General features: G+C 64.6%; 1 protein-coding gene across 1 annotated transcript in view; it reads left to right on the top strand.

Annotated features, from left to right (window-relative positions):
* MORN1 (MORN repeat containing 1) overlaps positions 1-14,114 on the top strand; it is a 49,022-nt gene that overhangs the window by 29,041 nt on the left and 5,867 nt on the right. The window contains exons 11-12 of the mRNA XM_032863189.1: positions 7,795-7,949; positions 8,072-8,151. Coding sequence (XP_032719080.1) covers positions 7,795-7,949; positions 8,072-8,151 — 235 coding nt within the window. The remainder of the gene's footprint in view (positions 1-7,794; positions 7,950-8,071; positions 8,152-14,114) is intronic.

Genomic DNA, 14,114 nt, shown 5'->3' with positions numbered 1-14,114 from the left:
TCGCCCACACGCCGCGCCCCACAGGGACCTGCTTCTCGGCCCTTTTCTCACCCACCCAACCCACAATTGAGAAAGTAAACACTCTAAAACCTTGGTTTCCAATTACGCAAATAAGTAAAATGAAGAGAGAAAACGCTCTCTCCAGAGGCCTCGTGCCAGTCATACACGGTCGTGAAAGTCAGTATTTGATTATTTTGTTGATATGAAATATTTCAGTCACTGAATTGTTCTAGCTTTCGAACAGACGAGTTGCCTTCCGTTGAGAAGAACGGGCGATTTCATGGGCGTGGATCATCGCCAGGTTTTCCAAACCCTATTTTGGTGAAATTACAGCGCCCACATTTCAGTAACAAAGCACACTGATGTTATATTCAAAAAGATTTTTATATTTAGACACTTAACCTTTTGTAATTCCCACCCACAGCTTTAAACGTAGCCCCTTTATGTTAATTGCCGTCAGTGGGGTGTCTGCTCGCCCCCCCACCCGGCAATTTAGGCCCACTGAGTCCTAATGCAGGTGCTGATAATTGCAGCGGGACATCGTCAGGCGGCGGAGCCCAGGGGCCCAGACAATCCGCCATAAATTGGATTTGGGAACCTAACAAAGCTGTAGCAGGGAGACAACCTCAGACTGCTTCTCTCCCTCTCCCTCTCTCTCTCTCTCTTTTAAATGCACAAAACCCTCGCAGGGAATGTTTCCAAATGATCTGAGCGGCCCCGTCTTTTCCATTTGTTGAACAGACGGTTCTGAGTGGTCGTCAGACGGGGTCTACGAGAATCACCCGTCATTGTAAGATGATTTTGAAAATCAAGGTGCCCTTTGCCGCTAATCCAATCTCACCGATAAAAGGGACGGAAAGTGTAGCGGAGAACTTCTGGAAATTTCACCGCCTCTTGAGGTGGTAACACGTTTTTTTTTTTTTAAAGATTTATTTATTTATTTTTTATTTATTTGACAGACAGAAATCACAAGTAGGCAGAGGCAGGCAGAGAGAGAGGGGGGAAGCAGGCTCTCCGCCGAGCAGAGAGCCCGATGCGGGGCTCGATCTCAGGACCCTGAGATCATGACCTGAGCCGAAGGCAGAGGCATTAACCCACTGAGCCACCCAGGCGCCCCGGTAACACGTTTTAATATTAATCATCCGTGGTTAATTATGGCAGAGTAGCTGGCACGAAAGATCCGTATTTTTAAAAGGGAAATTTGTGCTGTAGGTTTCTTGTCGAGGAATCCCACCGCGCCGACGGACTGTCCAGGACAAGTAGGAACAGGTAACCCGGTGCCTCCGGGGCCAGTGCAGGGAAGACCAATGGGACCATCGTAAACGTCAGGGGCGTTTCCCGAGGGCTGGGCGGCCGCGGGGCCTGAGACCACAGCTCCCCGTCCCGCCCCGCCACCCAGGCTCCCTGGCTGCCCTCCTTCCTGCAGCCCCTGGCATGGGGCCAGGAGCGCCCACAGGACCCCAGGCAGTGGGTCTCTGGGGGGACCCTGGAGAGAAAGGAGGGGGGCAGACAGGCCTGGACTTCCATCAGGCTTTGCCAGTGCGGCGCCCTGTGGGCGTGCCTAGGGGGGATGGTTGCCCCGGGAGCCGGCTCAGATCTCTCTCTCCCTGGCTGTGGCCCCAGAGGCCTATTCCAGGGGGCTCACACCGCGGTGAGGAAACGCTGCTTGGGGTGGGGGGTCGGGGGGCCCCCTCCCCCACGGCCTGGGGGATTTAGGCCGTCGGCTGGACAGGCCCCAGACCACCTAGAGCCACCAGGCCGGGCGGCGATGGAGATTGTGTTTGTGTCCTGATCCGCCTCAAGTTTAGCCTCTGACCATTAAGCCACCAAGTGGGGTGGGGACACAGCCCACCCAGCCAGCTGCCCTGTGCACCCTTCTCCCTCCTGGGAGCAGCTAACAGGGGCTCCTCGTCTCCCGTGGTCAGAGCCATGCTTGCCCTCACCCCACGTCGTGGAGCCTGTGGCGTTCTTCTCCTCAAGCCCAGAGCTGCCTGCAGCTGTCTGTCCACTATGAGAGGGCACAGCGCTTGGGTCAGGCCCCTGCACTGACCCAATAGGGGCCTGGGGCTCTCCTGGGGCAGCGTGTGGCCTCTGGGATTCAGGGACCACTTTGGGCAGGAGACTTAAGGAGGGCAAGAGGCCAGGGGAGACCCTGCACCCTGACCTGTCCAGGATTCCCTGGGGAAGGTTCCAGGGAAGGGTCGGCTTGGAGTTGCTGCCATCCTGGCTGTGGTCGGTGCAGCCCAGGCACACGTGGCCGGCGCAGTCGGGGCCTGGGCTGGCAGGGAGCGGCCCAAGCCCAGCTAGAGGAGCAGGTCTGGGTGCGGCTGAGGACCTGCCCCGGGATGGAGAGGACGTGGGCCGGGCATGTGCGCACGTGGGAGGGGAGGCCGCCCACGACTGAGGGTCTACCAGCCAGGCTGTGCCAGCATGAGGCGACCGATAGGTGTGTGTCTGTGTGCGCGTCTCCCGTGTACTGAGAACGTGTGCTCACACCCCTGGTCACGGCCAGCTCCTCAGGGCCCAGCCCCTCACCACACATGGGGCTGGCCAGCTGCAGGCCCCACAAGGTTTTTCTGGGGATCTGAGATCCAGCTTCCTGCTCCTGCAAAGGCCACTGGCCCCCGGCACTCTCCCTCACCCGCTTGCTCCTAGAGACACAACGGATGCCCCTCATCCTTGCCAGGAGAACGCAGGCCCAGCCTCCGCCCACTGCCAACTCCATCCCTCTTGGGGAGGCCTCTGAGTTCTGGACGGGCCCCAGCGGAGGGCCCCGCACCACGGTCCTGGCCGCTCCCACCACCACAGGTGGCCCTCACATCGGGATGCGGCCACTCCCCAGGCCCCTTCGTGGCCCCCGAGGCCTCTGCCCAGGCCCATCCTGAGAGCCCGCGGGACTGCCGCGCTCGGAGCAGCCCCTGGCCAGTCCTGCCGGGACGGGCGGTGTCCAGGGGCAGAAGGGCTGCAGCGGCCACTGGTGAGAAGGCGTCCAGCCCACCACCTGCCAGCAGAGCCACGGTGGCAGCCTCCCAGCAGTCACCTGCCCACAGCATTGGGAGGTCCGCCTCTACGTCGGATCCCGCGTTCCTGGGCCACTACTAGGGACCCCCACTCCCCACCCAGACGGGCTGCGGCTTTCCAGCTGAGCTGCCAGCGCAGGACGAGAAGCAGCCGCAGTCGCCTCGGGGGCGGCCCGGCCTCCATCTGGCCCCTTGGTACAAATGGCCTGGCTGGAGGAGCCTTCTGGAGGCGAGGAGTGGGGGACTGTCAGGGACAGGAAGGACCCCCACATCCGTGCCGCTGTCCCGAGGGCTTCACACCATCCCCCCCACTTTCACTGCCGCTGGCAGTTCCCGCACCGCGGGCTCCAGGAGGGCGTCTGCAAACAGCGGCGTGGCCTCGGGGTAGCACTGGGGGAAAGGGGACGTTTTAGCCCCTTGGCGGGGCACCAGGTGCACAGCCCCGTCCAGAAGGTCCCACGCATGGTGGCGGACGGGACAGCACAAGAGCACTGAGGTTCGAGGCTTTGTTTTCTGAGCATCCAGAAAGGACTTGGGCCAACGGGAACATGGCTTTGTGTCGAGTCCATTTTCCAGGTTCAGTGAAGGAAGGGGAAGGCAGGCATCAGGTTCCTCCTCAGGAACGGTGCGTGGGCCCTGCCGAGTGCAGCCCGAGGGCCCGGGCATCCTGGACCACGCTGCCGGCCACGGGGCTGGGGGTTCTGCGCGCCGGCGCGCCCACCCCACCCCAGCAAGGCCCAGCCGCGAGCTCCCCGCTGGCTTGGTTCTCACACAGGCTCCTTGGGAAACCGTGGAGTTTGAAAGCCTCCGGATAAATCCATGAACCCAGCCTTGCCCCGGGCCTGCAGTCGGGTGCAGCCCTAGGCGCCCACGTGGGGCCCGTCTGTGTGTGGGCCGGTCCCCCCCCCCAACCTCGGGTGCAGCCTGTGTGGACGCATGGGGCGGAGGTGGGGGTGGGGGCTCCTGGTGGGGCTGCCCCGAGGTCACGTCGAAGACAACATCTGGGGCCCCCCTGGACAAATGGAAGGGTGGGGTGGGCAGGGGGCACCCAGCCCAGAGGGAGCCCTTGTCTGGTGACACAGGCCATCCGAGAAGGAGACTGAGGGTGCCCACCCGGCCCTGATACTCACGCTTCCTGCTCTCCCTCTGGGTCATGGAGACCCGGACCCGCAAGTCCTCTCCAGGCCGACGGCTCTGCCTGTGGATGTAGCCCGCTCCTCGGCTAAGGGACCTGCCCTGCCCTGAAGACCAGTGGGGTATGTCTGGTCACCTCCACGTGAGGCGGCTCTCGGCCCCTGAGGGCCGATGACATTTTATTTCCCTGATTCATTTAATGAAGCAAACATTCCCGCCTACGCCTAGCTCTCCTCCCGGGCCCACGGGCCGCTCGATGGTGGAGGCCCGACCCCCGCAAGGCTGCTTACCCCGGCCCCCTCCGCCTTTGTCTCCATGTCCTACAAGGCTGGTTAGGGAGTCTAATCGAGTTGGCTGTAAAAAGGTAATTAATCGACGTTTCCTCCCAGAGAGGTCAAGCACCGATCTCCCCGTGGTGCACCTCCCGTTGCGTGTCCCCCACCGCCACCCCCACCGCACCCCCCGGAGGCAGCAGTGACCTTTATCTTGCTGATAATTAAAATCGACATAAAGGCTTTGGAAATAACTCCTGAGAGCTGGCGTTGGCATCTGCGGGCGGGGCCCTGCCTTGCGGGTTGGCCAGGCTGGGGGCCGCCCCCCAGAGTGGCCAGGACCAGGTCTGTGGGCCGCTACAGGCCCAGCAGGACCTTCACCCCAGAACCGTCCCGTCGGGAGCAGGAGGGGATCGCAAGCACTTGTTTCTCTGGGCGGCTCCCTTGGGGCCGGCGGGGCACAGGTGGAGGAGAACGGGCTCCCCAGAGAAGCTGGTGCCCCTTGGGCAGTTCTCAGATGGGTGGGGGCTCTGGCTAGGAGTGCGGCTGGGGAGGGGACGTCCACGCTGGCCTGCGCCGTGGGCCTGGCGGTGTCTCTGCAGCGAGGTCCTTTATCAAGAGGTGGTCTGACATCCTCTGGGCGGCACCTATGGCGGGGCGGACGGGTGAGGAAGGGGCCACAGGAGGGGGGGGGGGTGGGGGGGTGTACGTGGCCTCCCTGAGGCAGCAGGGGCAGGACTGCCTGGACAGGGCACCTGCGCAATGCCCCGGGCTCAGGGCGCCAGCAGAGACTGGGGGCCCATCATGCAGATGCTTGGCGTGCGGCGGGGTCGTGAGCGCGGATGAGGTGTGGGACTGTCAGGAGTGGCCAGCGCTGGAGCTCCTGCGGCCTCAGGGCTTGGTGTGTGCTCAGGATGCAGGGGAGAGCCGGTGGGGGGTGGGTTGGAGCAGGCGGGGACCTTGCCTGGCAGCGGATCCATGTGCTGGGAGCAAGGGCAGGCCCCACAATGGCGACTGTGGAGGGACCAGGACCGCGGGGACGCCAGTGAGGGGAGGGACAGAATCCTGGATGTCGCCCCCATTTCTGGCGGAGCAAGCAAGAGTGGGGGACAGCGAGTAGGGGTGGGAATTGGGTCTGGGGGACCCAGAGCTCCCCATCTGGGAGGCAGCACATGGAGATTCCTGCAAGGAGTTGGGGCAGGGGTCTGACCCCAAGGAGGCCAGAGCAGGCCCGCTGTGGTTCTCCACACCCGAAGGGGGTGTGCATGGGACAGTGGCATTGGATGTCCACCCAGGAGGCTGGGGGGGGGGGGTCAGCTGTGGCTGCTGGTGCCCAGGACAGGGCAGGCCCAGGAAATGTGCACTTACATTAGGGCAGGGACACCAAGCCAAGACTGTGGGAAACCCCAATTCTCGACTCCTCATGTGAAGCTTGGAGCTCACAGTCCCGCCCCGGGGCCCACGGCACCCCGCACAGATGCAGCTTTAAGTGGGTCTCAAATTCCTATGCGACCCAGGGAGCCCTGTTCTCTCGGGGGCAGAACAGGGTCTGCAGGGCCTCACCCGGACCCTCCAGGGGGGTGGGGGGGTAGGGGCATACTCTGAGACTTCCGGCCAGCACACAGCACCACCCACCCCACAGGCGCCCTGGGCCACAGTCCACACATGGGTGGGTGGCGGGGGGGGCAGCAGGCCTGGCCCATCAGGACATCTCGCAGGCAGAGCAGATAGAAGCTGACTGACCACTTGGATGTACGAGCCAGGAAGCCACGGTCCAGCTGAGATGCGGATCGAAGGAGGCCAGGGGGCCATGTCCAGGAACAGGGGCCAGCACGCGGGGACCAAGCTTGGGCAGGCTGGGGTATGCCCCAAGCACCAGAGTTGCTCATTCCTGGGAAGGTGGCAGGAGGCCTTGATGTCACATCTGAGAAGTGGGGATGATGGGGGACAGACAGGTGTGTGAGCCCCGTGTGGTCACTGTACTTTGTGCAGAAGGGGCCCTCGTATGCAGGGACCCAGTCTTGCGCGGTCACCCGGATGGGAGTCTAGGCTACAGCGCCAGGGTCCTCACCATCCGGAGGCGATCAGCTCTGCCCGAGCCCGCTAGAAGCTGTCCATCGCTCAGAAATAGAACTATGCCACCAGCCCCGCGGCCCCCAGTCACTGGGGGACATAAATAGCGCGAGGACTGCAAAAGCTAATGGAGAGAAGGTCCTTCATTAAAGAGTGTCCTTGCAGAAGGACAGATTTTGCTTTTTATAATGCACCATAATGATGAAGACACCTTTGAGAGAAATAATTCCCTACCTGTGATTTGGAAATACTTCTGGGGCCTGTGTGCGCAAGCTGGGCTCCAGGGAAAGGGCCTTAATACCCTGCAGCCCCTGGGCCCCGTCCAGTGCATGGATGAGAGCTGGCCTGCCGCCCACCCAGGGCGCCCCCCAGGTCTCCCTGCAGACTCCTTTAGCGGGAGCCTCCAACCCATCTTGCCCACCCCCGCTGCTGGTGGCTTCTCCCTGACAGTGAGTGAGTGCAGGACAAGGACCTCAGGACAGAGGTCCGTTGGGAGAGCCGGGACCCCAGCCCCCACAGGAGAGCGGACCCTGATGCATGTATGTTTAGGACAGCCCTGGTGACAACCCCGTCTCAGCCACCAGCTTCCTGTGCCTGGGACGGAAGGAAGGGGACAGCAGGGCCGCAGCTCCATCTGCCAGTGGGCGGAGCCTGGGGAGGGGACTGCCAGAAGGAAACACTCCACACCCCCCCAGGAGGAGGGTATGAAGAAAGCCAGGATGGACAGGGTCCATAGCGGGGCTTCCGCTGTGGGCCGAGCCCAGCCCACCGCCATTCTTAGATGCCAGAGGCTTCTGTGCTCCACACTCATCATGGATGTGACCTGCGGTCACCCGTAGCACAAAGCCATGAGATAGAAATGTCCTTCTCAGGGTGCACCGTGCAGGAGAGGCCCAGCCCGGCCCAGCGCAGGGCCTTCAACCTAGATCCTCTCTAGGCCCTATCCCTGGTGCCCAAGACCCTCCCAGCCCCAAAGAATCCTCCTGCCGGGCACTCACAGTGGGTCCCAGAATATACCCGCGGGGAGAATGCTATGTCCCCCCGCCCCGGCGCCTCTCGGGGCGTGCCAGGACCAGTGCGTGTTGTGGGCCAGGCCCTGCCCCCTGCCGGCCACTCACCTGGAGAGAGCCACACGGCCAGTGTACCGGGCAGCAGGGCTCTCGCGCCCACATGGCCGCCCGTGGCCCCGGCCAGCTCCGCTATAGAAACCGCCCTTTGGAGAGGCCACGGGACGGGTTCTCTCCAGTCTTGGTTTCCTCCTGCTTCAGAGTGGCTTTCTGCTCTCCACTTCCCAGGAGAAACCTCTTCCCCCGCTTCCTGGGGACGCGAACCCCACTGCCCTGAGGACTGCCGACGCGTGGAACAAGGTTGCGCCCAATTCTCGGACGTCCGCCTTGGGCCCCCACCTCCCGGGTACAGCCCTGTCCTCTTCCTCGACAACCTCCATGAGGTAAGGGCAGGGAGACCCCCCCACCCCCGCCGCACCCACCGTGGCTCAGACCGCACGCTGCCCAGCACCAGGGCCAGGCCGCCCGGGAGCCCTTCTGAGCCCTCCCTCGTCACTCCTTCCAGGAGACAGACAGCAGGTCCAGAGGCAGCCTGGGCCCTGGCAGGATGACGCCCAACGGGCAGGACCCGCCAGGAGGCAGCAGGTAGGAGAGGGTGACCGACCCGGGACATTTGCCGCTTTGGCGTAGCCTCCCAGGTGCATGTCCTCAGGGGTGGAGGTCAGGGCGCCTGGGGTTGCAGGTGCTGCTGTGGTGGCTCCTTTCCGCCCACCTCCCGGGAGCCCAGCTCCGGTCCGGGTTGGCCTGCTCTGGGCCATGGCTCAGACAGACCCGAGGTGGGCAGAGCAGGGTGGCCGGCTTCTTCAGGGGACGCCCACGGCAGGGAAGCCAGCTGGGCAGAAAGGGATGCTCCTCGGGTGGGCGCATGGGCCGGGAGGGGCCCACTGGGTGGGCAGAGCAGCCCTCACTGCTGTGCGCCTGGCAGCCACGGGCTTACCACACACCAGCCACATACCCACCACGGCGCGGGGTCCCCAGCAGCCCGTCCCGCGGCGGAGCAGACCCTGGACAGGGCCGCGTGCCCCTGTGGGGCCCGAGGTGACAGCATCTGTCAGTGTCTCTCAGCCGCACGCTCTTTCCAGCCCACGGCCCTGCCAGGAGGAAGACTGACTTCCAGAGAAGTCTTTCCCAGCATCGGCTTGTGGGAGCAGCCCGTCCCCTGCCAGGCCTTGGGGCCCGACTGGGAGCTCCCCTCTGGGAGCCGTGGAGGGATGGGAGCAGCGCCACGGGCCGCATGCGGAGGCAGAGAAATCACTGCTCTTGAAAGACAGGAGCCCTCCCCCGGGGCCCGGGCACGGGGCCCGGCAGGGGTGCGTCAGGGGAGAACGGGGCCCCTCGGGGGCAGGGAGGGGTGCCAGGCTTTCCCAGATGTCCACCTGCCAGCAAGGGCAGGCCTCTGACCGGTGTGTGTGGCCCCACCAGGCCTGGGGGCCGCAGAAAGAGCCACGTCGGAGAGCAGAGGCCTTTGGGCACAGACGCGATGATGAAGCTCGAGGAAACTGGGAAATGCAGGAGAAATGGGAGGAGGCCGCGGCGGCCGCCGCTCCCGCAGTCAGATGGCTCCCGGCTGACGCCAGCGGGCGGGGACCGGGCCGGGACACCCGGAGGCTGGCACGGGGTCGGCCGACTGACAATCCTTTGATCCCACTCCCGCGGCAGAGCCGGGACTCGCTGCTTGCTGGGGAAGGTGCCTCCCCGCATGGGCTCTGAGTCGCGTTTGCGTGTTAGCTGTGAGGCCGCTCGGCTCGCTGAGGGGAGAAGCGCAGACTTAGGAAAAACGGCCAGGATCCTGCTGAATGTGGAGACGCCACCTTCACCCAGTGTTTCGGTGACAGGGACGCGTGTGAGACCCAGAAGCTGACGCCCAGCGTGCAGGGACCCGGTGCTCAGGGCAGAGTGGAGCCCGCTGTTGTCACCGCGGCAGCTCTGAGGCCCACCGCCAAGGCTCCTTCCAGCAAAAAGGAGGCCCTCGCTGTCGCTGGCCCGTTCCTCCTACAGGAGGGGCCCTCGTGCTGGGGGGTCGCAGCGCCGGGAGGGAGGGGCCCGCCGGGGGTCCTCGTGCTGGGGGATCGCTGTCCCAGGAAGGCACGTTTGCATGTGAAATGCTCCACATCTCAGGGAGCCTTTCGAGCTGGTGACATGGCCGTGACGCAGGCCGGCCGTCGTCTGAGGTTCATGGGGGCTGCTGCCCTGTCTCCCCAGGGAGCCCGGATCTCTGGGCAGAAGCCTGGGGAGATGGCTTTCATGGTGAGCTCTGGCGACTCTGGTGACTTGGCGTTGGACGGGTCATCTGCAGGCACAGGTCTGAGCCTTGGTGCGGCTGCAGAGTGCCCCCCGGAGCCCACCTCCCTGCCCCAGTCACACGGTCTGTGTGGCATGACCCCTCTCTCAGACCCCAGGGCCCCCACGACAGCGGCCTTCGGGGCCCCATGCTCTGTGTCGCATCCGGGCGCCTGGCGCTCCCCTGGCCCCCATGCGGAGGAGTGAGGGGGAGCCTGCCCGATGCCCCCGGCCGGCATCGCTCTGCTCTGGGGACATGGACCCTCCCCGACGCCCCCTGCCAGCTCCTGACTCTGGTTCCGGCACTGGCTCCCCACAGCAGCAAACCTGGCTCCTGACCCCCAAAGCCCACCTTTTGGAATTCTAAGAAAACCATCTTTCCTAGCGAGCGAGGCTGGCCCTGGCAGGTCAGAGGCCTAGATTTCACACAGGGTCCGGTTTGCCAGGTCTCAGCCAGGTCTCGGGTGTGTGGCTGCCCTTCTGTCCACGCCCCCGGGTCACCTCCACGTGAACGAGATGCTCCCGACGCTGTGAGCCCCCGGCAGCCAGGACCCACGGGGGAGGGGACAACAGGAAGGGGCTCTAGCAGCTTCCTGCCCCTGCCAGCCCCCGCCCAGCGTGCTGCCCCCACCTTGCTAACCCTAACCCCAGACTGTGTCCCGCCAGCCGGGCATCCCAGCCCCGAATTCTGCATTTCTGGCTCTGCGTTTGCAGCCTGCCTCCCAGTCTAGACTGAGCCCCCTGGAGGGAGTGGCCATGGGGAGAAAAGGCTGGGAGGGGGCGGCTCCCCAACCCTGTCTCCCCGTGGCAACAAAGGGGCCGTGCCCAAAGCAACCCCAGGGACACAGAGCCGTGGGCCCTGGTGCCCACACCCCCAAACCATAGGCTCTACCGACCTCTCTCACCTCCCCAGTGACTCCAGAGCCGTCCTTTCTGACCCAGTTCCCAAAGTTAAGAACTTCCATGTGTGCAAATGGCTTCCACACCCAGAGACCCTCCACATGCTGCCCCCTCCCAGTGGCCAGCGACCAGGGTCGCAAAGCGGCCTGCGGGTGTTGGCACCGGGTTCAAGAACTCCCGCAGGCAGCGGGACGGTGGGACCCATGGGCTGAGGTGACTGTCCCAGCTGTGCACAGCCTCAGACCCCAAGGTCGGGAGGCTAGGATAACCAAGTGGTCCAGGTGGCTGCCATCGCATCCCACTTGGTGTGGCCCGAGTGGGAGAAGGAGTCTGTGGGAGCAGCCACCAGGGCTGGGCTGCGGGCTGGGGTACAGCTCGCACCAACATAGGCCGTCTGTCCTGCAGGACAGCCTCGGCGTGCCCTCACCCCCTGCAGCCCCCCCCCCCCACTGCCAAGAGTCCCTTCTGCGTGCTCCGGGGCCCCTGGGAAAGGCCAGGCCTCACTGAGCCTCCTGTCGCCGTCAGCCGTGGACCTTTGTCCGTGCCCGGGGCCGGTCACCCCTCACAGCCGCAGGAGGCCACATGCTCACCCACCAACTCACTTTGCCTGTGAGCGGCTCCTTACCACCATCCAGGAGGCTCACACGATAGACATGATTGAACAAGATTAAGAGAGACTCGCCACCCCGTAATTTTGGAGCCTGGCAGAGGTTTTCATTTCCGTAAGAAGGGTAGAGTGCTCCGGAGGACTCCCCTGCGTCTTGTTACAACTTCCAGGCGTAACTCCTCATCAGCCTCCGTGTCGAAGAGGAACCAGCTTTGTGCGTTTCGGCGGAGGGAAGGGAGGTCAGATGCCGTGGCCCCTGGGCTCCCAGAGGCTTCTCCCCTCCAGCACACACGCTCTGATGGCTTACGCTTGGGGTGTGTGCCCGCCCAGGGAAGGGGCGCTCGGGCAGCCAAGTGCTAAGGGGCCCAGCCCCCGGCCCACTCGGTGCCCCTTGCAACGCGAGCCCCACCTGGCCGCGCCTGGCAGAGTCCCCAGCCCTGAGGGCCCTAGATGTGGCTGACAGGAGAGGGGCCTGCTGAGGTCCCGAGCAGGGTCCCAGGGTCCCAGAGGGTCACGGCCCCGCCTGACTCTTTTCCCAGGAAATGGCATGGATCAGACCTGGAGTTGCCGCCTCCCCTGGCTTGGGTGTGGCTGCTCCAGTCCCCGAGTGCCCAGGCCAGCCAGCTCCTGCAGGGCGAGGCAGCCTGTGGCCCCTCGGTGTGGACCCAGACAGGGCGGGGCGGCAGATGGCCATGGGAGTCCCACATCTACTGTATCCCTGTGGCAGAGCGTGGCAGTTGCCAGCTGGGCCCAGCCAGGAGCCACGAGGCTGCATCTCCGTGCCTGAGGCCTGGGGCGAGGCTGTGTCCCAAGGGCCCCAGGGGCCTGCTGCTGTGCTCCGTGGGCCCAGGCCAGACCTGGCGGCACAAGCAGGACTCGGGGCTCGCACCCAGCTCTGGCTCTTCACCGGCCGGGCCTGCCCGACTGGAGCCCGTGGCCCTGCCAGGGCCGGCACCCCGAGCCTGTCCTCGCTGGGACCCCGGTGACCACGGAGCATCGCCCGGTCTGCGGCTTGTCCCCGGGAGAGTCCAGTTTCCACCGCAGGCTTCTCGCTGCCTTCCTGCAGAGGCATTCCTGGCGCATCACGGGGTTTCACAACATGATACAGAGCCCTGTCAGCTCCTGAGTGATGTGAGATCATGTCGACTGCAGGAGACAGAGATGGTTTTGGAAACGTGGCCGTGAGCGTGCCCGGCCACCCACGAGGATTCCACTGAATCAGGGCATGGCCCCCTCCCCAAAATCCCAAGTGTGTGCTCTGTGGTGGGACATGGCCACCGTCCGCAGCCCCACCCGGCAGCCTGGGAGGACCTCGGGGGCGACCTTGCCCCTGCCTGCTCGTTGCCGGCTCAGCACACGGCCAGCCGGACCCTGACGTGCACTGGCCAGCACAGCCCCTCCGCTGCTCACTCAGAGAAAAATGGGTTTAATTAAGACTTCCGTGATTAGTCATTTAATCAGTCATCAGACCAACACAGATGGATCCAATTAATCGTTTTACTTGAATAGACGGTTGGGGCTGGCGGCCCGTCCACGCAGGGTCACACAGGTGACCGCTGAGCACCTGACGCAGGCCCCCACCTCTCCATGCTGACCCTGCCCCAGGGACACAGGTCCACCTGCCATCCCCCACCGTCTGTCCTGGGGCCTGGGCACGATCCCATCCACCCCCGGCGGGCCCATCACGACCCAGAGGTGCTCTGGGCAGAGGCCTCCGCAGTCAGCGGGGTCCCGGCAAAGACAGGCTCGGGGTGCCAACCCTGGTGGGGATGCAGGCTCCAGGCAGGTCACCCTTCCCTTGGCCACAGGTCCCTCCCAGAGCGGGCTCAGTCTCTGCCCCCTGTCCCGAGGCCAGCGGCGCCTCTGGGTGTGTTTCCGGGTAACAAGAGATGGGTGTTGATGCTTTCTCTGCTTCCTCCGAAACTCTGGAGACGAGAAGCGAGCTCCGTCCCGAGCAGGAGTAACCAACGGAAGCCGGTGTGAGGGCCGGGAGGGAACGGCCGGGCCGGCGTCCTAGGCCCCCCGTGGCACAGGTGGGATGTTTCCCGCCTGACGCTGGGCTGGGATAGTGACCTGGGCAGCAGATGGAGGCTGGCGGTGGGGGGCGTCCTCACAGCCGCCCCCCTCCCAGCAGGGCCCCCCTTGGCTTTCTGGGCCCAGAACTGACTGCCCGCTGGGGACAGGAGCCCCTAAATGGCCCTTGGAGCTCCGTCCCCCCCGCTGCCCCCTGGGTCCAGGCCGAGACTTCCCGGGGGCCTCTGGTGCACGTGCGTTCAGCCGCTCTCCTGCCGGCGTGTGCGGGCCTCGCTCGGAGGCGCCCCTGTACCCGTGTAACCCGCGGGCCCAGCGTGAGCTTGGGTGAGGACAGGCCTGCCTGCTGGGTGCCCATGGAGCCAACCACCCTCTGCTGAGGGGGCCACGCCGTCTGGGGGAGAAGCCGGGGCTGCACTCCATGGCCTGTGTACTCTGTGGCTCTTGCTCGGGGCCCGTGGGTCTCAGGGGCCCCTGGCAGGCCGCGTCCCAGCGCAGCCCCAGATCCAGGTCAGCCGTGCTCCCGCAGTTACCAGACTGTCCTAATTTTGCAACTTTCTTCTGGGCTCTCGGTGGGGGCCATAGAAAGCCCTGGGGCTCGCTTCCCATGTGAGTGGGTCAGGATCGACCCCCGATCGCGCCCTGAGCCTGCGCCCCCAGCGCCTGCCACCTGTCTGGACTGCAGTCAGTGCTCTCCTCGTCTAACCAAAGGGCCACCAAGCCCACAGCC

The sequence above is a fragment of the Lontra canadensis genome, unplaced genomic scaffold, assembly GCF_010015895.1.
Source record: "Lontra canadensis isolate GAN:19392208 unplaced genomic scaffold, GSC_riverotter_1.0 scaffold25, whole genome shotgun sequence".
Classification (NCBI taxonomy): domain Eukaryota; kingdom Metazoa; phylum Chordata; class Mammalia; order Carnivora; family Mustelidae; genus Lontra; species Lontra canadensis.
This window is presented reverse-complemented; position numbering and strand designations above follow the sequence as displayed.